Source organism: Mustela erminea, chromosome 4 (genome assembly GCF_009829155.1).
Source record: "Mustela erminea isolate mMusErm1 chromosome 4, mMusErm1.Pri, whole genome shotgun sequence".
NCBI classification, from domain to species: Eukaryota; Metazoa; Chordata; class Mammalia; order Carnivora; family Mustelidae; genus Mustela; species Mustela erminea.
Window position 1 is genome coordinate 33,838,465 of NC_045617.1, and position 26,833 is coordinate 33,865,297.

Below are 26,833 nucleotides of genomic sequence, written 5' to 3' on the forward strand. Positions count from 1 at the left end.
GACAGGAGAGAGGCACCAGATTTTCTCTAGTTGGAGATACTATGTAATACCACACACAATAAAAATTTAAAAAAAAAATTAATGGGACATTTCAGTAATTTGGTAAATGGAACATTCAGCAACTTATTGAGCTCTACTAATGCAAAATACTTGTGTGCAAAAAAACATAGACTCTTCAGGAAATTATTTTTTAGTAAGCAATGCATGGATATAACTGTAGTGTCATTCAAAGTGAAAAGAAGTAATGAAAGCTATATTATGGTAATTCATCATCAGTGAGAGAAAGAAGGAAGAAGATAGATGGAGTGGGATTAGGAAAGATACTTTGAAATGGGTGGCATTTGAAGTGGGAATTAAAGGAGAAGTAGGATTTATACCTGTAGTATGGAAGGAGACTGCAGAATGAAGACCAGCAAAGACCTCTTGAAAGAGGTGGAATATAAAAATGACAATCCTATAACTCGACAGAGGGAAGGGAGAAAAAAATGTTACAATGGAGGATGATCTGAGAACTGGAACTTGGAGTGGGTTCAGTGTGTTTTGGAACTGATGAAGAAACTAGTCTGATAAAAGAGGAGAGTGAATGCTTTAGCAGAAAAACGACCGGATTATGAAGGGCTTTGAAATTCAGACAAGAGGGTGCCTGGGTGGCTCAGTAGGTTAAAGCCTCTGCCTTCAGCTCAGGTCATGATCCCAGGATCCTGGATCGAGCCCCATATTGGGCTCTCTGCTCAGCAGGGAGCCTGCTACCACCACCACCCCTGCCCCGCCACTTGTAATCTCTGTCAAATAAATAAATAAAATATTTTTAAAAATTAAAAGGAAAAAAAAAGAAAAGAAAAATTCAGACAAGAGTATAGACCTGGCTTAGGAGGAAATCAGGGTCTAGTTTTAAGTAGAGAGACAACACCAGAGCAGATCTTTATACACGGCATGTGCCCTTCTCCCTCTACTGAATCATAAGCTTAAGCAAAACATCTAATCTGGTCCTCTTCTGTAATCCCCCTGCCTGAAATATTCCTTGATTCCTTCTCTGTCTGGAAAGTGTATTTCCTTTCAGGTATAAATGCAATAGGCAGTTTCCTCTGTGAAGAGTTCTCCAGCTCCCCAGGCAGAGCAAGTGGCTTCCTCCCTCGCACACCCTCAACAGACGGATATCACCCAGAGCATTTATGATTTGAAATGTCATCATCTGTCTTTGTCCTTTTCCTTCACTAAAATACTCTTTGAGGACAGGGAATTTGTCTTATTCATATTTTTACATTCAGCGCTACATATCCAGCTAAAGTGCCTGTCATACAGCATTGCTTAGTAAGTTTTTGTTGAATGAGTGGTAATTATAGAAATGGTTCTGGCAGAAATATGCATGATAAATTGAAAGAGAACTTAGACCAAGAAACTAGGTACAAAGCCACTGTGGTTTAAAAAAAGGGGTATGAAAATATATTTTAAAAACTAAAAATAATCCAAGAAAATAACATATGCTAGGAAAGCGCATTAGTTTTGAAGTTTTTAAGTCAGAACTGACTGACAGAAATAAAGGAAAAGGATCGTCCGATGACCTAGGGTGGTGCTGTATAGTCAGGCGATATGTTTGAGCAATTATGGGCATTTCATGTGTGTTTGGCTGCTTCCAGACTGATGAAATTTTCATTAATCCTATGATCTAGGATTTCTCTCATGGGTACTATTGACCTTATTACCCTAAAGATGTAAAAAAACAAACCCTTCAGTTTCATGTTATTTTGTTTTCTATTTCAGCCTATAAATGCAGAAGTTGGTAACTTTCCACAACTTGCATAGAACTGTACAGAACCTGTACAGTTCTGTTTCTTGTGTAATGTTGTTAGGCAGTTTTGGAGGGGATATTCCATAGAAGAGGCCTACCTCTTAATTTCGTTACTCCTTAAGTCAGCTGTAGGTCTGTTGTCTCTTCAAAGAAAGAAGGTCCTGTTGGTCTCTGTGCAGGATTAATTAAAGCAGTGTTCGGTACACGGGGATCGGACTGAAAATCTGCCCGTGATTGAAAGACTGGCGAAAGCACTCTGTTGCTCCCGATCAACAGGTGGTGGAGAGGGGGCTCAAGTGAGCCCTTCGTTAGAGCTTCTGAGACTACCCTTCTGAAATAGGGTAGTCTACTACAGCTTTAACAGATGGTTACCTTTGTGTGAGAATTTATCTATTGTAGTTAATACTTTTCTTCTGAAGTGTAGATAGTTGTAATGAAGTTATGTTTTCAGGCTATAGATGCTTCTTAATTTCTGTGACTTATATGTATTATGTATTTGGCATTAGACTGGAGACCTTGTATATCACATGCAAACATAATTGTCCAGTGGAGCATTTGATACCTTCAATGATCCCTCTCTCGATCCAGAAGTGATATGTTGCCAAAGCACACTAATCAGAAGCGAACTTGATATAATCATCCTCTCTGCTATGATTTACTTACAACTCTGGAAAATTCAATTATGGAAGGATGAGTGGATCCATTTTTTCTTATATTTTTGAAGGAATTTGCCACAAACTTTTCTCATCGGTGTGTTTAAAATAGAGAGTTTCCAGGGCACCTGGGTGGCTCAGTCAGTTGAGCATCTAACTCTTGGTTTCAGGTCATGATCTCAAGGTCTTGAGATGAAGCCCAGGTGGGCTCTGCGCTCAGCAGGGAGTCTCCTTGATTTTCATCCCCCACTCCCTCTCCCTCTGCCCTGCTTCTGGCTCGTGCTGTCTGGATCCCAAGACCCTAAGCCACCTAGGCACCTCTAAATAAATCTTTAAAAAAATAAAGAGAATTTCCACAAGAAGTACATTTTTTTATTCTAGCTTGTTTCACCTGCACTATAAAAACTCTGATTTAGAAGATACTATATATCTTACTTTGGAATTTATTTATCTTTAACTCAGCATTAGGTTATATTTTATTTTTCACTTAATGATGGGAAAGAGAACTCCAGGGAGTGTTAGCACAATTTAAAACTTTTGAATTGCCCCTATCGTAAATTTGTTAAAGAGTAATTTTAGGTAACTGTTATTCCATCTAAAATCTAAAAGTGAGACAGTATCTAATCTTATGCCACCCCTTTACTTGAGAAAGTTTGGCATGGTCCTGATAGTGGATGTTTAGTGGTATCTTTTAGCTGTATTTTTGTCACATTGGAAAATTTTATTCTGCTTATCACCCTTTTCTCTTTTTAAAAAACATCCAAATTCTTCATTTTCTTTTGAGGCAAGTTAGAAATGACACACTTAGGTTTTTTTCCCCTTTTAAGTATATACTTTGATCGGTGTATAGTCTGACCATTATTACAAAGATCGTAATATCTGCAAAGTCGACTGATTTTTTTTGTCTTATGTAAGATAAAAATATAAGGAAATAAAACAAAATTTTATTTTGTTATAGTCCATTCCTAAAGTATGTTACTGTAGTGCTTACGTTGAAGCTTTTCATTTTTTAACAGCGTAAGTCCCCTTTGGAGGATGTGAAGTGTAAAAATGCCTTCCTTTAATTTTACTGAAGGTGTAGTATGCATATACATGTGGAGGTTGGAAGATTTTGAAGTTTTCTTCTTCTTCTGAAGATTTCTCTAGCCACCTTTTTTTTTTCCCCTTCTGTTAAATATGTTCTGTAAATTGTGCTTCCAGAAAGGTAGGGGGGAATGTGGTAAGAGGAAAGTAGAGGAATTAAAAATCATTCCAATAAAATGGTTTAATTTATGCCTCTGCAGTTAAGCAGTGCTCCTGGTTAACAGAAATACCCTTCAGCTACACAGGATTTTGGAGCGTTGGAGGGCACTCATTTGCACATAAATAGCCATTAACTGATAAATTCCCAGAGGTCTCCTGTTGCATGTTAGTGGTTCTGACCTACTTAGCTAGCTTAAATTTGTTTTACAGAATTATTATAATTCTATCCTTGGTACTTAAACTTTGTGATTAATGCATGCCTCACAATACAATTAAAGTATAATTACACAGTTTTGCAGTTTCCTATCGTGGTGTTATTATTACAAAGATCTGGATTTTGCAAATATTAGAAGAGTTAAGGTTTCGATATTTATCACTTTTGCTGTTATTATGTGATTATGTTAAATGGGACCCTTTTATGTCTGAAGAATAGATCAGAGAAAGGGGAATCATCACATGTAGCATTTGTTAGCTTGGAAGTGATTGGGTTGGTTAATGGTGGCCACTTCGGTATGCTGTCTATTTTGTCAAATCCCAGGCATCCTTGCCTACATTTTGCAAATGTTTTTGAAATGCAATAGATTCTTCTCACCATTTTCTTTCAGAAGTAATGTTGGGGTAAATGTTGGGAAGCAGTAGAAAAACAGGAGAGTGAGACTCAGTAGTTCTGAATTCTTATACTGACACTTGCTGCTTTGTTACAAAAGAACTCATGTGCGTAAGGGTGTGTCCTCCTCTGAAATGAGCAGGCTAAGGTTCTGGTGACCAGTTCTGACCTATGGCTTGTTTTTATATAACCGTTGAGCTAAGAATGGCTTTCACTTGTTTAAATATATGTAAAATAGCAAAAATATATGATGTTGTGTATGGCCTGCAAAGCCTAAATATTTATTAAAAATTTGCCAACTCCCTAACTAGGTGTTTCATAGAGTTCCTCTGAACTGTTGGCATTCAGCATTGAATTATCCATTGATTTCTTTTTAGGAGTGCCTGGTTGGCTCTGTTGGTGAAGCATCCCACTCTTTATTTTGGCTCAGGTCATGATCTCAGGGTCATGAGATCAAGCCCTGTGTCAGACTGCAGGCTCAGCAGAGAGTCTGCTTGAAGATTCTCTCCCTCTGCCCCTCCCCCACATTAGCTAGGTCATGTACTCCCTCTCTCAAAAAGTTATCTGTTGATTCTTTTTATTTTTAATTTGTTAAAGATTTCATTTATTTGAGAGAGAGATAGCAAGAAAGAGCATGAGCAGTGGGGGGTAGGTCACATAGCGGGAGAAGCAGACTCCCCACCCTGGACTTGATCCCGGGACCCCAGGATCATGACTCGAGCTGAAGGCAGACGCTTAACCGACTGAGCCACTCAGGTGCCTCACTGCTGATTCTCTTTAAATGCTGTTGTTTTATACATAGCCCTGCACACCTGTTTTGAATTTCATGTCTTTTGTGTTTACTGTTTAGAGTCATCTGTGCTATGACACCCATTACCTGCCTCTTCAGAGCCCATGATACGTCCAGTTAGTACTCTCTTAAATCTGGGAATAGAGCCTGCTTTCTAAAGCTTTATATCTTGAAATTTAGGTTTCTATTAAAGGAAATTTTCCGTAAAATGAGGTAATAAGGTGTCAATTCTACTGAAAGGTGGGTGGGGAGGAAACGTTTAGCACTCTCACTTAGGAATCCTTTTGTTAAAGTTGTGTTTTTGTTTTTGTTTTGCTTTTTACAGAAAACATTGGGAAACTTTTTTTTTCTTAATTTTTGGAAATGTTTTCTATACTTTTTTTTTTTTTTTTTTTTGCATATCACTTTTGGCCAGCATATGGTTTTGTAGCACAGTGAGGTCTGGCACTCCACCCCATGTCCTTAAATGTGAAAACGTGGGCCACTGTTAAAGCTTGAACGCATTTGAGTGGCAACCACCTGCTACATCTGGAGAAATTCAGCATCATATATTGTTTGCTTGTTAATTTGCATTAAAGATAATAAGCTAAGTGATTTTAAACCATTTTTGTGGGATACCATGGGGAAAAATTTGGGTCTTTCAAGAAAAAAAAAAAAAGGTGGTCTGAAATAGAAGCTGCTTTGTAATGTTGACATGCAATCATCACATATCTCCAAAGAGAAAATGGTTACCCTGTAATAATCAGTCTAATGAATTCAGAAATGCATTGATTGTCCCAGCTCTGGGTAGATTAGGTAGAGACTTGCTTCAAGGAGTGGAATTTATGAAATGTTTGCTGCATCCAGCAAGCAGGGCCGCTATTCGCTATAATACAGCTGCCTCCTCAGTGGTTTGCTTTGATCCTGTGGAATGAAAGGACAGGAGGATCAGCTCAGGTCTAAATGAGATTACAGCTGGTTCTGCCGCTTAACTGGTCTATTGCCAACTAGTGTGGCTTTGCACGTCCTAAGGGGTTTACAACAGAAACTGTTTATTGAGTATCATCGGTTTACTCAACACAAGCAGGCTAATCCTTCCCAGCCTCAGCATGTTGTGGAATTGTGCAGGAGCCAACCCAAAAGCTGGTGTAGCCAGACCCTCTAGAGCCCTTTGTCTCGCTCTATATTGATTTTTACCTGAGTTAAAGACAGTAAAAAAAATAAGACCAATAACCAGTCCTATTGTGAGCAAAAGGTTAATCTTACCTAAAATCTGACAAAAAGCATCTGTTAACCCTAGAAAGGGACATCTTCTTTCTTTTTTTTTTCCCTCCTTTCTAGTTAAGTGGGATTTTCTAGTTTCAAATCTTGAAGAACAAGATAAGAAAAACAGCTTAAAAGATCTTGCTAAGGCGTTCCAAGTTAAATGCTTTAGTCTCTTCTTGTACTATAACACATGGTTTTGTGAATAGAATATAGGGTGATTTGTTTCTAAATAGCAAGTTTTTGCTTTATATCCATTTTGCACACTGCAGTTGTTTTTTCAGTGTGGCAAACAAATGCATGAAAACATGGCTGGAAACCTTAATTAAGGAAAGGAACTCACTGTCAAGGTTAATGACCAGTACTCATTTTGTCTGATGATCTCTTGATTAGTAGTCTATTTCTTTAATGAAGAAAGACTGATGATTAGGAGTATTATAAAGATATACCTGTTAAAAATAATCCTATGTGTGTTTAAGTTTTATTTTACTATTAGATACTTTTTTAAACCTTCAGGTGTAAAGATTTAATTGTAACAGTCTCATCTTGAACAAAGATCCTCAGTATGGCTTACAGTAGAAAATGATCTAGAGTCAGATCAGGCTTGCAATTCCATTTCTGTTACTTATTGATCAAGTTATTTAACCTCTCTGAATCCATATTTTCATCACCAAACTGGCGGTGATGTTACTTACCTTGCAGTGTTTGTGGAATCTAATCAAACCAAATTAGAAAATAGTAACACTGAGTTAATCAGTTTAGTCAAGGCTACTGTAGTTGCTCAGGAGCCCAAAGCATTGAAGAGCGTGTGCTCTGGATCCCTCCCATGATGCTAGAAATGACATTTAAACAGTTGTATTATAGTAATCACAACAGCTCTGCTTGTGTATCTATAGATCAGAAATGCCCATTGCCATCTTTAAAGGTGTGTATGATCTTAGGCAGAGATGTTGCCAGGTAAATATTCTTCCCTTAGCTAACAGCGGCAGCTCCTGAAAAAGCCATGAGTATGAATCTAGCCTAGTTTATAATTTCTAGGAAGGTCCGAATAATAAACTGTTATTTAGGATAGGTGGGCGAGCCATGTATTTATGTCCCTTCCTGCCTGAGTGACTGATTACTTGGTTGCTTCGTACACAGCAATAGATGTATAAATGCTGTCAACTGTATTAAGTGCTAACTAAAAGACAAAGGTAGATTCTTTAAGAAGAGTTCAGTGGTCTCTCGGTTTACTTTCTCCTAATTGGCGATGAGCATGTATCCTCAGTTATATGTAAGCACAAAATGTTACTATGGAAACATTTGGAGGCTTTCTAAATGTGCTATGTGATGGAATCAGCTAAGACTGATGTTTATCTTAAACACGTAGCTTGTCCAATATTTAAACCTAATGGACAAGATGTGTACCAGTTGAAAATGTAATATTTATCCAATCATTTCTATTCTATCAAGCCTGGCTCTAAAGCAATAGGTTGCACTCATAGAGTAATAAATTTTTAGTGCATTTGGAGATAAAGGCTATTGGTAGTGATTGCTTAAACTCTTTTTGCTCAATCATCTGAATGGTGCAAATCAAAGCATTTTGTCAGACTGTGAGAAGTTTCACCTAGATATTGCTTCCCACACACGCAGGTCACCATATAAATTACGTTCACGGTTTTACAGCATAGCCGGTGCTGGAAGTTAAATTGATGCCCAGTGGTGGAACTCGTAAAACATTTTCCTGTTAACACGACCAGGCAGAGTTGACATTGTTGATGGTGGGTTCGATCTAATAAACCACTGGTTCTTACAGTGATTTTTACTGAGTTTCAGAGGTGATGATGATGCAAGTTTAGTGATCCAACAGTTCTTCCTGAATGACAGAAAATTAGCTCTACTGTCTGTGTTACCAAATGCTGAGAAGAGTTGGAGTAGGGGGTGATTGGAGCCTAATACATAACCTCATGTTCTGAAAGATGATGAATTACGGGAACAAACTCTTTAACTCAATGCATACCTTCTTCACAAAGAAAAATACTGATTTTTCTTAAAAGAATGTGTTATATATCATCTGCTGGAAATCTAGAAATAATGTTATTTCCTTGTTATTCAAATATGTAGGCTGTGTCCTCCTTTCGGAATCTTTTGCACAGGTGCTTTTAGCCGATTATTACTTTTAAACTCAAAGCCATTTCATATTTGGATACCTTTCTGTTTCTCCCTGTGTCCTCTGAAGTTACCTTCCTATCAGACTTCAAGCTATATCGCAGGTTTTTTCATTGTGAACCACAGCAACAGTCAACCTAAACATCTTTTCCCATAAGAATAAGTTCTAGAAGCTAATTTTCTTCTATAAAAATAATGGAGGGGCTCAGTGGGTTAAGACCTCTGCCTTCGGCTCAGGTCATGATCCCAGGGTCCTGGGATCGAGCCCCGCATTGGACTCTCTGCACAGCAGGGAGCCTGCTTCCTCCTCTCTCTCTCCCTCTCTCTCTCTCTGCCTGCCTCTCTGCCTACTTGTGATCTCTGCTTGTCAAATAAATAAATAAAATCTTTAAAAAAATTTAAAATAATGGAAACTGTTTTAATATTTATTTTGAAATATTTCTTTTTTGGTCATAAAGCTTGATGAAGCTTTGGTAGTAAAACTTCGCTGTTTTCTTTTTGTGAGGTAAATTAGTTTTTCCCATTTCTAGTTAAAATTCACAGGCTACTACCAAAGCCCTACTACTTTATCACTGTAAGCAAGGATCTTTCCAGTTTTTCCTTTCCTTGGTGTTGTATCTGTTCCTAGAGCCCTATTGCACGTTCATAATCAATTGGTGATCTTCTAGTAGTTTGGTTTCATTTAACGAGATATCACGGGTTTTTTATTTACCTCTTTAACATTTCTTACCCCAGTATATGCATAATTTTTTTTTTTTAACATCAGGAGAGGAGCTTTTTTGATGTGCAGATAAATGATATCAGTGGTGCTAAGCAGATGAAACCTGTCATGTACAAATAGCATGTATCAAGCCCCAAGCATGCAGAACTGGCTAAATCGGCTCATTTGCTGAAGCCTTGCAGAAAGAAATTAGTGACATAACAAAAGCCTTCGAGGCTCTCAGCCCTAATAATGGAGCTTCATAATAACCCCACAGATCATTGACTCAATAAAACTTTCTCCCCCTCTATCTTTTCATCCCTTTCAAAGAACTACAGGAAAGGTGGCAAATAGTATCTCGAGAGAGAAATGTGTATAACTAAGTATCGGGGTAACTAGAAGTTAAATAAAATTAAGAAAATTATTGACTTCAATACAGATCGGTTCTAAACAAGTTTATGCTCTTATTTCTTTTTGATTATTTCGGCGATTGATCGTATGCATTGACCAGTAACGGCTTTTTTTGTACAGAATTCAGATTAAGCTTTTCTTTTTAAGTTAGTATATTTGATTACACAGAGGTTCCAGCGGGGTTGTTGGGGACAGGTGAGGCACAGAGTGAGGAAATGAAAAAAGAGGGAGGACAGGATCCCAGGTAAGAAAGCTGGAGGAAGCACTTGGCTTATACTTAGAAGATGATGTTTATAAAGCGGTAGAAGAAAAGGGACAAGATCTTACTAGTAGAGCTCATTCAGCTGAGGCGGACCCTTATGAGACTCTCATGAAAGCTATAGTCTCTCTTGTCATAAACATATACTCAAAACATCACAGATAATTTCAAGGGTATTACAGAATTTTAAGTCTTATATATCCCAGGTTTAGCATGATATTAAATGTTGACTAAGCAATTATTTCTCTTAGAGTTCGGTTATATTTTTAATGAAGAAAATTCTTCCTAAAACATCCCTGGATACTTATTGATTCTCTTGCTTGAGAGTTGAAATCCGAAAACACAGTCACTGTGGGAGCTGATGATGAGGTTTTTAGGTCCATTATCACAATTGGCAGTGGTCAGTAGTGTCTGATTGTGTAATTTACTGCATTTCTTGAGTGTAAGAGAAATATTGAGGATGCAGAATGCTTAAGAGGTTTTAGAAAAATTATTTATCAAAGAACACTACTTTTCCCAATGCATTAGCTATTGTAATTATACATTGGTATAATCTGTTGACATAGAGTTGGATTTGATTTAAATGGAAGGGAAAAAAAGAGACTGGACATTTTTAGTATTTATTGATACACCTAGTCCATTAAAGTAAATTATAGAGCAAATTTCACTGTGACAGGAACATTTGGGTTAATGTAGTTAAGAATCAGTCAACATTACCATTAGACCCTTTCTTTTTAGGAATTTATTACCACCAATTAGGAAAAAGTGCCCACAAATGGAATTTAGCCCCAGCTTACTTGTTGTGGAACATCTGACCTCAAAAATGTTTGGGTCTTTCTTTACCTTTAACAAAATGATTGAATTCTTTTGGAGGAAAGCCACATTCCCCGTGTAGCAACTGAACACATGTGGTAAGATGCCGTATTATGATTCCAGCTACAGTTAGAGAGTAGAGCTGACTGTCTACTGTTGTTTTCAGAAAAGACTGCTGAGATGGTGAGAGTTAGGCCAGTTTTTGGAGGATGGTTTGATTAATTAGCTTTTAAAGATGGTCTCCATAGGTTTGCAAATATACTACCATATATCTAGGGGAAATTAAAATGAAACTCAGTTCAAAAAAAGAGCTGTCAATTATTAATGAAATATGAAAGGAACCGAACTGAATAAAATGTATTGAGTGTAAATATAATATGCATAAGATATCTCGGGCCACGCTTGATATGGCTGTCCTGTACTGGACAGGTAGGAAAATGAAGTAGCTTTTCTTCAGATGACCCTTATACTTGCAACTCATTTGTCCTAACCAAGTCTAGAATTTCTGAGATTATTGCAGATGGTTCTTGGGAGGCTGAAGATCAATCTGATCTGAAGTCTGCATTTGGTACTGTTGCAGATACCCTTGGTTATACTTTTAATAAAAAGAAATCTTTTTTTCTCCTTCCCCATGTGTGAATTCCTTGAGGTCAGGTCTGTATCTTTTCATCTTTGAATCCCTGCTACATAATCTTTCGTATATAGTGGACACCTGTTCTCTAGAGCATATTAAACCATGCCAAAGTACAGTGGCATGAAACGCTAAAACAACCTTTATATTATACTCACAGACTCTACAGGTCAGAAATGTGCAAAGCCAAGGACAGCTCCCCTCGGCTCCACCATGTCTGAGGCTTTAGCTAGGATGATTCTTTCTGGAGGTAATACAAAAGGCTGGGGACTGTACCAGCTGAAGCTATCAGATCCAGTTCCCAGTGACTTCTTCTCTAATATGTCCAGTGTCTGAGCTAGTAACGGTGGAAGGGCAGGACTACTTAGGACTGTTGACTCAAACACTACTGATGGCCTCTCCAAAGAGTGTTCTCAGGGTAACTATACTTTCTGCCTAGCATTGCAGGGCTCCAAGACTGTTTTTCCAGCAAACAAAGCAGAAACATCACAGCCTTCTATTAATAAACCTTGGGGTCACATAGTGTCATATCTGCTACACTTTGTCAGTCAAAGCAGCCACAGATCTCTCAGGTCCTAGGGGTGCCAAAGAACTGGTGGCCATGTTTTAAAACTACCACAGTATTCAATATATATGGAGTAACTCAAGGTCAGTAGAGCAGAGATGGGACACACAAGAAGAAAAAGATTAAAGACTGTGAGATGTGTTTAATATCACCAGATATTATTGACTCTGGTGTTGCTAGGTTTGATAGATTGATGATTTCTGTTCCAAAATGAAGGCATTTTCCATAAATATTTTGTTTATATCGTTGCCTACCTACATTACAAATAACTATTTATAATCTGATTTTCTTTTTTAGCCACCAGTTCCTAAGGGTTCCCCCGCTTTTTCTTGTATGAAAATTCTATGCATAACTCACTGTTTTAGATAAGATCCAATGCATGTATGATTGCTCAATTATACCTGTCTGTTTACAGTTGAAGAGGAAGAGAATCGTATTTAAAATCCCAAAAGACCAGTATGACAGCCTTAGATAGTTTAGCAAAGATGTGTATATTTTATTGTGAGACTTCTTACAGGGAGGATCTCCTCTCTCAGTACTTCTAACATCAAAGACAAAAGATCCTGGATCATAACTCATGGTCTTTCCTGGGTGATGTAGTGGTAGCAGGCAAACTTGGAAACTGACTAGTTTTATATTGAGGCCATAATCAATCTCTCTCTCTCTCTCTCTCTCTCTCTTTCATTCTTGCTTTCATCCATTCCTTGCATCCACATACTTGGTATTCAATTTAAAGGATAAGTTCCTGGAAACGAAGGCCCTAACTGAATACAAGCAGTACGAGGTTATTGTAACATTACCACTTTGGAAATGAGTTGCCATGGTCAGTTGGTGATTGCTTTCTTGTTCTTTTAGAAATCCTTAAGTCATGGCACCCATCTGCCTATAGTTTATTATAATATAAAGGACTTCAACCAAACCTTGATGTGGCCTCTACCCCCAGGAGTTTCCTTGAAGGCATGTAAGGTGCTATAAAGTTTAAATCTTACTATCCAGCATAATAGTTTTTCTTTAACTCTTTGTGTTAAATTCAGTACTATTACTTGTTGATTATAGGATAAACCCTCCTCCCAAACACAGAATAAATGGCAGAAACAGACACCAGAGCAAAGTAAACATATTCAGCTTAGGACAGTGCAGTGGAGCGCCCATTTGCTAAGAACATTCGCACTGTGCTGTGCTAATAATGCTAATGTTTCTAAGTCAGACCTGCTTGGGTTGTTCTGTTGTAGATGGGAGCATAAAAACAGCATGTAACCATTTGCAAAAGATATGTATTTATAGTATGTTGTGATGAATTATATATATTTGTATATGTACCAAGTCGCCTATGCTCGTACTTATTACCAGTTGGGTTTTTTTTTTAAATGAAAGTATTTCAAAGACAAATAGCATCATAACATTAGCATTGTGCATATACACAGGGTGTTTAAATTTTAAATGTATAGGGTAGTTCTTACATGTATATATGCTCTAGGTTATATTGGGAACAAACTGTTAGGCAGATAAATGTTAGGTATATAAGCTGGTTTTGTCTCTGTTGATTCTCTTTCCGTTAAAGAATTGTTCACTTGTAGGTCTAACTTTTTGGATGGCGTGGCCTCCATCAGTACTCTAGTTTCATTTTTCTGGATCATAACTCATGGTCCCTCCTGGGTGATGTAGTGGTAGCAGGCAAACTTCATTTTTCTGTCCTTCTGCTCCTTGACCTTTCATCTTCTGGTAATAGTAGATTGTTTGTGAGTTCTCTCATACACCATACAGTACCATGTCACTATGCTTTACTCATATTATTTCAATTTCCTGAAACTTGTTTGTATTATTTTTTCATTTAGCTAACACAACTTCCATGACTTATAATGGATTTTTACTACAGGAGATGTCTTCGTCAAACCCCCACTTGGACCAAATGTTCCCTTTTTGTGCTGTATTCTGTACATACCTTTTTCTCAACACTTGATTGTATATTCTTTGATAGCAAGGACCATATTTGATAGTATCTAATGTAGCACATCACATGATTAATAAACACTGAAATGTTCATTAAAATGAGCTGAACTGCCAGGCAGAGTGATTCCTGGGTCTAACTGTACTCTTGGACTCTATGTACACACTTCCAAAATCTTTTCGGAATTTGTTATACAAGTTTTCTGTTTTTAAATCAGATTATACTTTCCCGTACTAATTAATTGCTCCTCCTGACTTTCACTTTCCCTCCCCAAAAACTTAACAAAGACTGTTCCTTTCTCCCCCACTAAATGCCAAATAATTACTGTGAGCTTTCTTTTTTTCCTTCATAAGTAGCTCAAATTGCGTATTAGCTCATACCTAGATGTTTACAGAAGCTTCATAATTGGTCTCTCTGGTCTTTAGTCAGTTCTTATTCTAACCCATTCTGTTTGCCATTAACAGATTAATTTTTCCCAAAGCACTATTTTCATTATGCTACTCCTCAGTTCAGAATCCTTCAGTGGCTCCTTACTACCTTTAAAATGGAATCTTGATTTTTTTTTAAATTATTTTTTATTTGAATTTTTTTTTTTTTTTTTTAAACAACAGAATCTGCCTTTATTGTTTTTGTGTTTCTGGCATCTGATGCAGTGGTGGTGCTAAGTAACTTTTTGTGAAGTGAATGAGAAAAGCCTGTGAATGAACAAATGTGCCCATCTTTTCCATTCTTAAGTGTGTTGCCTTCTAATGTTGCTATAAAAATTATCCATTGTAGTCACAGTGGCTGCTTTTTCTTTCCTCCCCCAAACACCTTTTTCTTTTATTTTTTCCTTTTTAAGATGTACATTATGTTACTCTTCTGCTTTTGTGTCTTGTCACCTACCCTGATTTTATCCAAATGCCTTACCATGGTTTACAAAGCCCTACGCAATTTGGAGCCCAGCTACCTCTTTGCATTCATCTGTTCTTTCTTCTATCGGTGATTGTACTACAGCCAACTAGCTTCCTAATTGTTTTTCCTTGAGCCTATGAAACTGCCAACCTTAGCACCTTTGCATTTGCTGTTTCTTCTCCCTAGAATGCTCTCTCCCACCTCCATAAGTCCTTCCCTTATTTAGGTTTTCATTCATTCCAGTTTTAGTGTATGTGCTGCCAAAGCGAGCACTAGGTTTTTGTTCACATGTCACCTTCTCAGTAGATGTTTCGTTATCATCCTAGTCAAAATATTAGTTCTCATCATTCATTATCTTCATGCCTTGATTACTTTTATCCATAAATCTTACCATAACCTAAAATGTTAACACATAATGTTCCTTTCATTATATCTCTCTCATTAAAATAGAATGAAAGGCAGAAAGGCAGAAACTTTTTAACAACCTTTTATACATACGGTCTAGAGCATATAAAATATGTGTGGAATTAGAGAATAAATGAATCGATTTTGTATACCTTTGTGCTTTTACTTTATTGCTTTCACTTACTCAGTTCTTACCTGTTCTTGGAGAATCCTTTCCATGCCCATTTTCTCCTGGTGCCCTCAATGATCTTTCTTCTCTGAGTTGGTATAAAACTAACAGTTTGTTTTACACTTCTGCCTACAGAGTAGAGGAATGTTTTTAACCCTTCTCTAGTAACACTTCTCTTTTATATGGTCTTGCCTACTCAGTGTGGTCCCTGGGCTACTAGTTGCATGGCCATATCTTTGTGTGTTAGAAGAATTAAATAGGAATTATTACAATAAATAAAGTGACTTTTATTGTTGACCAAAAAATCAAAGACTGTTTATTGAGAATATATCTATCAATCCTATTCTAAGTATTTGATTTTTAACTAATTTAGTTCTGTAGGTACTATTATTGTCCCCATTTTATAGACAAGGAAAGTGAGGAAGGTGAGAGCTTTCCGTGTGGATCAGGGCTGGCAGCATCTACCGAATAGAAATGTAAACTCTCTGGTCCCTTCCTAGACCTACTGAGTCAGAATTGTAAAACAAGTAATATGTTTAGGTCCCAAACCTGAAGATGTGGGGAGATCTTTAGTAAGACTAGGACATTAGTAGTTTTAGAAAGCCCTGCAGATAATTTGGATGATAATCAAGATTGAGAACTACCAGGGCAGATCCTTTTTATTGGTATGCAATAAAATGAAGTGAAATAACACTTGGAAAACTTAACTGACTTGAGACCCATAATCATCTATAAATGTGACTAGTAAAATTAAAAGAGAAATTTCTAAATATAACCACGTTTTACATATTTTCATGCTATACCATATTTTGCAGATAGTGGCAAGCAACTTATTTTAAGTATCTTACCAGTATTATTCTGTAAAACCATAAGGCAGCTTTGCTAATGAGCATGCTTGGTTTACCAGACTCAAGACTGGATTCTGGTTTTTCTCTTTCCCAGTTGCAAATTAATTAATTATGGGTCAGAGGAACTTTTTAAAATTACCACATGTTCATAGATTTTGAGGATCCTTATAGAATGACCTCTGCTCCCCAGAAGTGTTAAGCCCTTTAATGTATGTGCAACTGGTTTGCCACCTGGCATTGGGTGTTATACTCGTTTGCAACTACCTTTATTAGGAACTTAGCATATGAATGAGTGAATGTATTAGTGTAACATTTATTCTTTTTTTTTTTTTAAGATTTTATTTATTTATTTGACAGACAGAGATCACAGGTAGGCAGAGAAGCAGGCAGAGAGAGAGGAGGAAGCAGGCTACCTGCTGAGCAGAGAACCTGATGCGGGACTCGATCCCAGGACCCTGAGATCATGACCTGAGCCGAAGGCAGCGGCTTAACCCACTGAGCCACCCAGGCGCCCCTTAGTGTAACATTTAAAACATGCACTGTTTATATGGGTAGTAAATGGTATTTGAGGTAATTATAACATAGTTGCATTGATGTTAGGTTAACTGCCTGTGTTCAAATCCTAGCTCCGCTGCTTACTGACAATAGGACTCAGTTAAATTATTTATCCTCTCTGTACTTAGATTTTTTGTCTATAAAATGGGGATAATAATATTATCTATAGGAGTAAATTAGTAAAGGCCACAAACAGAATAAGCCTGGCATATATATTCTCAATAAACAGTCGTCAGTTCTCTGGCCAACAATAATTGTTCCATTTATGGGAAGTATCTTAAGAATTCTTGGAACAGATGAGGAAATGGCCACATAACTAGTAGTTGACAGAGTAGGATTTATACTGTGATATGTCTGTCTCTAAAGCCCATGTCTCCCTAGATGATGCTGTACTGCATCTTGAACATGGTTATTAGGAGTTAGAAGCAGTAGAAATGTGACTAAAATACATATCAACTTGCCTTACAGTCTGCAGATTGTCTTACCTGGGTGGTACTATTTGATAGTTTAACAGTTCCATGGAGGATAATAGGCCTTTATTTCCATTTAACGTATGAAAAATGAAGTCTCAGAAGTTTTCTGGGGTCACAAGCTGGTCTTCTCTCTCTTGGACAGGTGTTCATTTGGACAATTTCCTTAGCCTGAGAAACCCTTTTATTCTTAAGAATGCATTCTATGAGTGTGGATGCATCTTTGCCAGTGCTGTGCTATTTGTCATAGTCCCTCAGTAGTCAGAACAGCCTTGATCTCTCATATTCTCTTAGTCATCACTATCAATTCACCATTCCTCCACGTACACATATGCATTGAGCTATTACGGGGAAGCATTGCAAGGTGTACCCAGGCTGCTGCCTGCCAGCCCCGCTTCTGACTCATCGCCCCTCCCTGATGATTGGGGCATGCACAGAATTGGGGTTTAGGACTCCAGCTACCATTCTCTCATAGTGAGGCTTTGGCAGAAGTCTCTTTGTAGCAGAAAGCTGTGTGTGTGTGTGTGTGTGTGTGTGTGTGTGTGTGTGTGTGTATTTCTCCCCACCCCCCCTTATCTTTTGAAGACAGGATTGGATTGGATGATTTTTAGGATAACTTCCACCTTTAAAAACCTAGAGTTTTTTTTTCTGGTAATGTTATTACTTCAATTATGTTATATTCTTTCTAGGTAGTAAAGGAGATTATAGCTCTATTTTTTTAGAGACGAGCAGGAATGACTAGAGGATGGAAGATACCTAAGGTTTTTTAGTGAGTTTAGCCAAAACTAAAAATGGTCATAGAGTAATCTAATTCCCATCCAGTTTTCTATTAGTTAAATCAGATACTTGAAATAATTATCTGTAGTGGTTTAGAAACAACTTTTTAACTGAGAGCTTACCATCTTATTTTTCACAAATATTGGTTAAAGAAAATTGCCAGGTTTGGAGTAGAACTAAAAAAGGAATTCTGCTATTAATCATTGTTAATCCCTTGCTGTTAGCTTTTATCAGTTGCATTTATTATATTATGCTTTTTCTATTGTCACAAGGTCCATCACTAGACAGACTTTCTCTAAATTTTGAGGCACAATATTAGAAACACTACATATGCAATAATGACCACTAGTAAAGTGATATACAGGATGTCATACCTTGTTCTGTGATTACCAGTTAGAGGAGAGACCAGAGCAAAGGAAGATCAGAAGTAAAACCTAGGGAGAGTAGTCCAGGAATTGTTCCCAGGAGCCTGCCTACACTGGTAGGAAGGAATGTGCTGCAGAGACTAGGCTGGCAGGGGCAAGCCTCAGTGCCTCTCAGATGATAGTGCCTCAGTATATTTGCAGGACCATGGGGAGGACCATGGGGAGGACCATAGGGAGGGGTGGGGATGTGGGGACTGTGATGGATAAGTGAATGTAATCACAGCAAGAAGTAGTGGGAAGATAAAAACAGGAAAGCAGATCCTGGGAAATGGGCAAAAGAATAGTCAGATGCAGGAATCAGGGAAGTTCTTAAACATAATGAGTTAAGCAGGATAAGCAAAGAGGGCAGGATACCAGAGCTCAAACAAAAGCCTAAGAGGACATAGTAACCAGGTGTATAAACTTAGGGTATTTACATGGTGCAGTGATAGGTTTCTAAACATTTTCAGGGATGTTATTTTGTGCAGTCTTCACGATAAACCTAGCCATGGATATATAGTAAATGATTGTTGCTCTTCTTGACTCTTATGAAAATAAAAAATGGGAGATTACTTGCTTTTTTCAAGGTCAACACTGCTCTGAGTAACTGCTAATAACCAGCTGTGTTACCCAACATGTTACTTCTTTTGCCTTAGTTTCCCCATTTATAAGATTGTAATTGTAACTGTACCTAATTCATAGGATAAGAAATAATGCTTCTAAAACACGTAACATGGTGTTTGGCACATGGTAAATACCAATGAGTGCTCGGTGTTGCTCTTGTTTCTCTGAGAGCTACAATTTGAATAACCGACGTGCAGCAAATTTTATTTTCTACTATACTATATTGCATCTTTTAGAATCTAAGTGAGATGGTTATGCATGCCTAGTTCCACATGTGTATATTTCCAAGATGATTTTAACCCATGTTAAGTTTGTCTTTACACAAAGCAATTTGCCAAGTGTTGGGAGATTCTGTAACTATTGTGATACTTCTTTTTGGTTTTGACCCAAAATTACATTTTACTTTCTGTGCAATAAATTTACTTTCAGATTTTTCTGCAGTTTGTTGAAGAAGATAGAAAATATTTTATAAAATAGCCATGACATCTAGAACTGTGTCGTAGTCTTTATATATTTCATATACTTTTTGTGTTTTATTTATGTTGTGACCTATAGGGACAGAGCTGCTTTCAGTATTTGTATTTCTGTAAATATACCTTAAGCAGATGTGCAGTCACATGTAATATAATACACTTATTTTTCCATGGTCTTTGTGTAGTTAGTTTCCTCATCCAGAAAATGTAATTAAAAAAAAAATCACTTGTGACTGCAAGGGGTAGTACTAACTCTTTTGGCTATAGTGCAGAAATTGCATTCTCTCCTCGCATTCCTCCTACAGTATATCCCGGACATTTCTTGCATCTGTCCCTCTCTGATTTGTTCAAGTTTACATAAATTATTATGAGGTCTGAAACAACTTTGTTTTGTTGTAAAATAGCAGATTATCATTCTTATTCAAACAGATATTGCTTAAACATTCAAACCATCAAGCAGAAAGTGTTTTGCATATTCCCAGGATATAAAGCTTCTTTGGAACCAAAATGCAAAGTGGATGCACATTTCCAAAACAAGTCTGTTTTGGGGTCAATGTCTTACACTTAATTGGAAGTTCTTTTTGCTGTGTTTTCTCTTACCTTGGAGGAAGTAATCTCTAAATTTAACTTTTTAACCTAGTGGTTTGTTTTTTGCAGACCTCTGACTCAGATCCCTGTAGTAACTCCTAGTTAGACACCCTGGCGTGTCAAAGTTTCGGTCTGAAGAGGTCGAAAGTGATTCAGATTTTTTCGCCTTTTTCAGTACTGCCTTGAATACATTTTACTTGATATCTCTTATCGTTTTTTCCCAGTACCGAATTCTGGTGTTGCCCCTACCTCTTCACAAGGCAAGGCTACATGTAGCTTTTAAAGCTCCTTTTCTTTGGCTTATTGAAATTTCTTCAGCCCCAGTAGGTGGAGAAGAAAATTGGTCAGTGTTTAAAGTATGTGGGTATTGGTGAGTAAGTGTGTGTGTCTTAGTGTGTAAGAGGAAAGAATGGGCTTCAGAGTCAGTTTTAAGTTCAGATTATGAGGCCAGCCCTTCCTAACCATGTGACCTTTGGATATATTTAACTTTCTCACTATCAGCTTCAACATCTATAAAGAGGATTACTGATACCTATCTCATAGAATTGTTCTGATTTTTAATTAAAGAATTCTGGCACAAAGGAGATAATCAGAAATGATATCCCTCCCTAGGGAATAGGTTTTAGTCTGTGAAGAAATGGCTTATTTATGTAGAAATAGCACAATTCATCCTCCCCAAGTACAGTAAGGTATTTATTATTCTTTGAAACCAGTATACGTTAGAAGGGCATCAAGTAGGTTGTGCCAAAGGTGGTATTATTTTACTTGGACTCCAGTGTGTTGACGTGTGGTCATGAACTTTCTATGTTGATGCAGGCCGTTAAGTTAGGTGCCAAATGGACTTTAGTGATCCAGTATTCAACTTAGTCGAAGCTAAAGGACCTGAAATGGTTCTCTAGCCACTAGTTCAAGTTGAAAACATCTCAGGCAGGTTTTTACAAGAGAGGATATAGCAGATATTTGGTTAGCTTTTATGAGAACTGCTTGCTCTGATATTCTTTCCCCAGGCATATATATAATTTTTTCCCCCCAATAACTCAAGGAGTATTAAGTAGTGCCTCTTGATCATCCAAGAATTCCAGTGTCAAAGGGCACAGTATTCTCATGTTATATTACTTAAAATTTTAACTTATGTGTAGGTTTGTGAAAAGTACTAAAATATGGTCTTAGATCCAGTTTGATCTTTCAGTGGAATTGCTTTTTAGGTGCATGTACTAAGTTCTGTATTTTTGTTAGAAGTAATTTGAGTAACCACTTCCCTTAGCTAAACTAATTTAAAACATCAGAAATGTTAGAATTAATGTAATTTTTTTTTTAACTAAGTATTTTCTTAATGGAGTACTACTATCAGAGGACGTCTTCTGCTTCAACTCTGTCAGTTTTCACTGCTTTGTCTTTAACTGAGAAAAGCAAATCTATCTCAGGATGGTGTCCGTCCATACATTTGTATCTTCTCACAATTGATGTGACATTAATAAAAATAGGAATAATATTATTGTATGTATGTATTGTTGTACATTTAGTTTTAAGTAATCAAATTATTAATGTCTGGGCATATTGCAAAAACGCCTTTTATCCAGATCACTACAAAAATTGCTTAGTGCCCCCCCCTTATATTTCTGTTAAGGTCTAGAAATGTCTAAATTTTCTTTAAGTTTTTATTTTAATTATAGTTAGTTAACATACGGGGTTATATCAGTTTCAGGTATACAGTATAGTGATTCAGCACTTCCATGCATCATGCTGTGCCCATTACAAGTGTACTCCTTTAACCCTATTACCTGTTTAACCATCTCCCTCCTTCAATTCTCTATGGTTAAGAATCTGTTTCTTGATTTGTCTATTTTTTTCCTTTTTTGTTTGTTAAATTCCCCATATAAATGAAATCGTATGATGTTATGTCTTTCCCTGACTTACTTTGCTTAGCATTATACTCTAGCTCTGTCCATGTCATTGCAAATGACAAGATTTCATTCTTTTTTATGGCCAAATAATGTTCCATTGTATATTGCATATGGCCAATAATATTCCATTGTGTGTGTGTGTGTTTGTGTTTATGTATTAAATCCATACTGTATCTTCTTTATCCATTCATCAATCAGTGGACACTTAGGCAGCTTTCATATCTTGGCTGTTGTAAATAATGCTGCTATAAACGTAGGGATGCCTGTATTCCTTTGAATTAATGTTCTTGTATTTTTTGGGTAAATATCCAGTAGTGCAATTGCTGGATCATAAGGTAGTTCTATTTTTAATTTTTTGAAGAACCTCCATACTGTTTTCCACATTGGCTGCACCAGCTTGCATTCCCATCCTCAGTGAATGAGGGTTTTCTTCCCTCCACGACCTCACCAACACTTGTGGTTTCTTGTGTTGTTGATTTTAGCCATTCTCACAGGGGTGAGGTGATAGCTCATTATAGTTTGATTTGCAAGAACTGTCTAAATTTTCATTTGAATTAAGCAAATAGGTAAGTAAACCTTGAATCAAATTTTTAGGCAGTATTGAATTCATGTTTTACTATTTTATAGAGAACAATAACTTTTTATTGTCTGCTCTTTGAAAATGATTATGGATCTTTTTAGACCAAAGTACCAAGATTGTATCTGGCAGAGTTTTATATAAGAAAATATTTCAATTTAAAATGCCACACATAAGCAAGCTAGATGTACTTACTTTCTGCTTGGTACAACTATGTCCTTAAAGCTCTTGGGGAAAAAAGAAAAGGTTTAAAAAATTGTTTTCATGTCTACATTGTAAGTAAAATCACTTGTCATAGTGAGTTGCAAAATGCAGACCTTCATTCTGAAGCTGCCTGTTTCTCATTTGGATCTGACATATTAAAAAGCATATAATTAATGGTTGACATTAGTAATTAACATTAACTTTATGGCGCTTAATATGCCATCATTCATCCATCAAATAAGCAGAAATGCATAATGTCTTGGCATAAAGGTTTTAATTATATAAAACGGTCCCTCAAGTTTTCATATGATATAAATGTTAAAAGCCCAAAATGTATTTAAGGAAGATTTTTATAAGCATTTGTTGGGTGTTAGCTATATTTTTGTTTCTTTCTAGGAGTATGCATCAACAATTGTGTCAGGAACTTCAAAAGGAGAACGTGGACCTCCTTGTGCAGTCTTCATTATCGGCTAAAGAGCGCCACCTTGCTGCGGCTGCCCGTGCTCTGTGGAGACATTTCTTTTCATTTTTGAAGAGTCAGAGGATGTCACAGATAGTGCCTCTCTCAGAACTCGCCGATGCAGCTGCAGGTCAGCATTGTTAATTTGCTAATTAGCTTCTCATTTTGCAGACTCTGTCAGTTTTTTCTTCTGTTTGCTTGGTGACAAACTCTTTTATTACAGTCTAATAAATACTCGGAAAACCAGGAAGAGGAAAAGAATTACAAATGTTAAATTAAATCCCTTTGGCTTGTCGATTATTTTCCGCTTAGTAAAGGTAGAAATTTAAGTTTTTGTTTGCTAAAAACAAAATACAACTTTCAACCTTAAAAATATTATATATATAATATATTATATATATGTGTGTATATATATATATAATATTGTATATAAAACTTTCTTATACATGCAGTATTTGGAAAGTAAAGTAGCTTTAGGTTTCTTCTAGTTCAAGTACTTTATTTTCACATTGTGTGTAAAGATATCCGGGTATCAGATGAAGTTACTTATGTGAGGAGCAGAAGAAAACAGTGTGAATTCCACTTCCGCACCAAGCAGATGAGATCATGGGAACAGCAAATATATAGAACTTTGTTTGACTTTTACTAGATTCTGTTTTAGCTAATAATATTTCATGAATCTGACTCTTAGTCTAAGGTCGTGTCCTTAGGCTTTAAGGGAATCTGAATCACATGACATCATAGGCAAGAATTTGAATATATGAGCATATATACAGTTTTCTAAGAAAAGACCATAATGTTTCTCAAAGGGATATTTACCCAAAATATGTGCAGAAGTACTTGAATAGCCAGAAATCAGTATGATAACTACATGTATGTAGTTGCAATTTAAGGGTGCCTGGGTGGCTCAGTCGGTTAAGCATCTGCCTTCAGTTCAGGACATGATCTCAGCGTGCTGGGATCCAGCCCCATGTCAAGCTCCCTGCTCAGTAGGGGGACTTGCTTCTCCCTCTCCACCTGCTTGTACTCTCTCACTCTCTCTCTCTCAAATAAATAAATAAAATCTTTTTTTTTTTTCCTAAGTGTGTAATACATTTGAATGTAATGCTTCCTTTTTAAAACCTAAGATCTAAACCACGGTTTATATTTTACCCTGGTGTGAATGATGGAAAACTGAGCTAAAAACACTACATAAAAGACTGAATGATATAAATTGTAAAGATCTTGAATTCTACTAACATTTCCATAATTAAAACATTGCAATGACAGATTGAAGAACAGTGACAGGACAACAGTTTTCCAACTACTATAATGTCTATGAAAATAAATATTGATATTTAATCAGTTTAACCAAAGCGGTCATTAGAAGCCAACATGACTTCTCTTTCTTCTGTTCATCATCCTGACTCGCAGTCAGTGAACAAAAATGATACCACACATGTTTCGTCACAGCTGTCCTAGGTTCTAAAAGTAAATGATATATACATATAAAGTAAAATATGTGTGGGTTTGGGGTTTGTTTTGAAATAAAGACTTGAATAGGTTAGGAGAGAAAAATTTTCTGCATTAAAAAAAAAAAAAAGTCCTCGAACACCCACTTTTATTGCCAATGTGGCTATACCAGTGGGGAAAAAGACTGCTATTCCTTTTCTCACATATAAGTTACATGTTCCTGTGGAGCCTGTAGTATGGGGGAGAGAACGATAAGTAAGTAAGCAAGATATGTGATACCTGGTGATAAGTACTATGGTGGAAAATGAAAATATATCAAAGAGGATAGGGATAGAGAATGCCAGAGTCAGGTGGTAATTTTCAATAGTCAGGAAGGCCCGAGTAAGTACCATTTAAGCAAAAACCTGAAGGAAGCAAGAGACCAAGGCTCCGCACAAGTCCAGAGGCAAGAGCATGTCTGGTGTGCTTGCCGGGCCACAGGGAAGCCATGAAAGGTCATGCGGCATAAGAAAGAGAGAATAGTCAAGAGATATGATCAAAAAGTAATGGAGAGCTAGCTTGTGTTCTGCCTCATGTGCAGTTGTAAACACTTTTGCTTTTACTTGAGATTAGAATCTGTTGGAAGAGTTTTGAGCAAAGGAGTGAGGAGCATCCTTCTGGATGTGAGACTGAGAACAGATAGTAGGGAGGCCAGTTAGGGAGCGACTGCGACAACTTAGAACTGAGCAGCTTGGGCTAACACGATAGGACAGGTGGTGGGAAGTGGTCAGATTTCCAATCTGAAGATAAAGTATTTTGGAAGACAGAGGTGACAGAATGTTAAAGCGGGTAGGATATGATAAGTAGAATGAATAGAGAATCCCCTATATGCCGAGATGAGGAAAATTGTGGCAGGGACGACTAGGACTTTGATATTGGACTTTTTTTTTTTCTTTTAGATATCCACTAGAATCTAAGAAAAGATGTTGTGCAGGCACTTACAAAATGAGTGTAGGGTTCAGGGAAGACATTAAATTGAGAAACTATGTATAAGTAGTAAAACTATGAAGTGGATGAGATCGCTGATAGAGTAAGTTGGTGAAAAGAGAAGTTTAAGGACTGGGCTCCAGGATAGTCCTGTGTTCAGATTTGTAGGATTAAAAATGATGAACCAAGAGAGGAGATTGCAAAGCAATGCCAGGAAAGCAAGAGGAAAACCAAGTGTGGTGCCCTGGAAATCAACTGACAGAACATTTCAAGGAAGGGGAAGTCATCAATTGCTCAGATGCTGTTAATGGATCAAGTAAGATGAGGCCTGAGATTGGTCATTGGATTAAGCAAGAAAGGAGGTCAGTGCTAACATTGAAAAGGAGTTTGGGTATATAGTGCTAGAAGCAAAGGTCTGACTGAAGATGATTCAAGAGAAAATGTGAGAAAATAAATTGCAGACTGCAAATGTAGATAAATCTTTTTATCACTATTTAAGAGAAGTGGAAAAAGGGGAATATTAGCTAGGAGGAGGTATGGGGTCAAAGAGATTTTATTTTTTTAATAACACAGGAGAAGTTTCAGCATATTTATAGACCTGACAGGAATGTGCTGGAGTGAGGGAAAACTTGATGATGCAAGAGAATCTCTTGTGCTTTAATCCCCAAGAGAAATGGATCCCTTAGAGGATTTGGCCTCAGATCATCTGTAGTAGCAAAAGAGAAGTCAGAGGATCTGGCCCAGGTGGAGGCACCTGGGTAGATGTGGCAGGAGCTTGTGGTAGTTCTCTGCTGATGTTTCTCATTTCTCTGTAAAGTAGGAAGGAAGGCCATCAGCTGGAAGTGAGGATGGGGAGGAGGTGCTGGCTGATGATGGAGAGAGGAAAGAAGGTATGCAGTAGACATGTAGGGAATAAAAGTCTACATGGACTGGAGTAATGTAGCAGGAATTCTGGCCAGCACGAGGGTCCAACTTAAAGCTTGGAGTCATAAATGTAAAGGGAGATCAGTCAGCAGGGTTGCTTGCCAGCCATTTATACTGGTGTAGGTGGCACTGGCGTAGGTGGGTGTGAAGAGAAGACCAAGAGTTGGAATGCAACAGGCACTTTTTTCCAGACAAGTACAACAAATCAGGTAAAAAGGAAGGGAATTGACAGTATACACAAACAGGTATAACAGTGGACTGTGTATTCAAGGTGCCTAAAAAGGGAAAGATGAGGCATGAAGGTAGTGAGGGTCAGGGAAAAAGTTTTAAGACCAATAAAT

General features: G+C 37.2%; 1 protein-coding gene across 2 annotated transcripts in view; it reads left to right on the forward strand.

Annotated features, from left to right (window-relative positions):
* MMS22L (MMS22 like, DNA repair protein) overlaps positions 1–26,833 on the forward strand; it is a 129,320-nt gene that overhangs the window by 65,160 nt on the left and 37,327 nt on the right. For both annotated transcript variants that reach the window (XR_004284838.1, XM_032338996.1), the window contains exon 15: positions 23,087–23,280. Coding sequence is in view for 1 of the 2 variants with exons in the window: in XM_032338996.1 (XP_032194887.1) it covers positions 23,087–23,280 (194 nt within the window). In the remaining variant the exon portion in view is untranslated. The remainder of the gene's footprint in view (positions 1–23,086; positions 23,281–26,833) is intronic.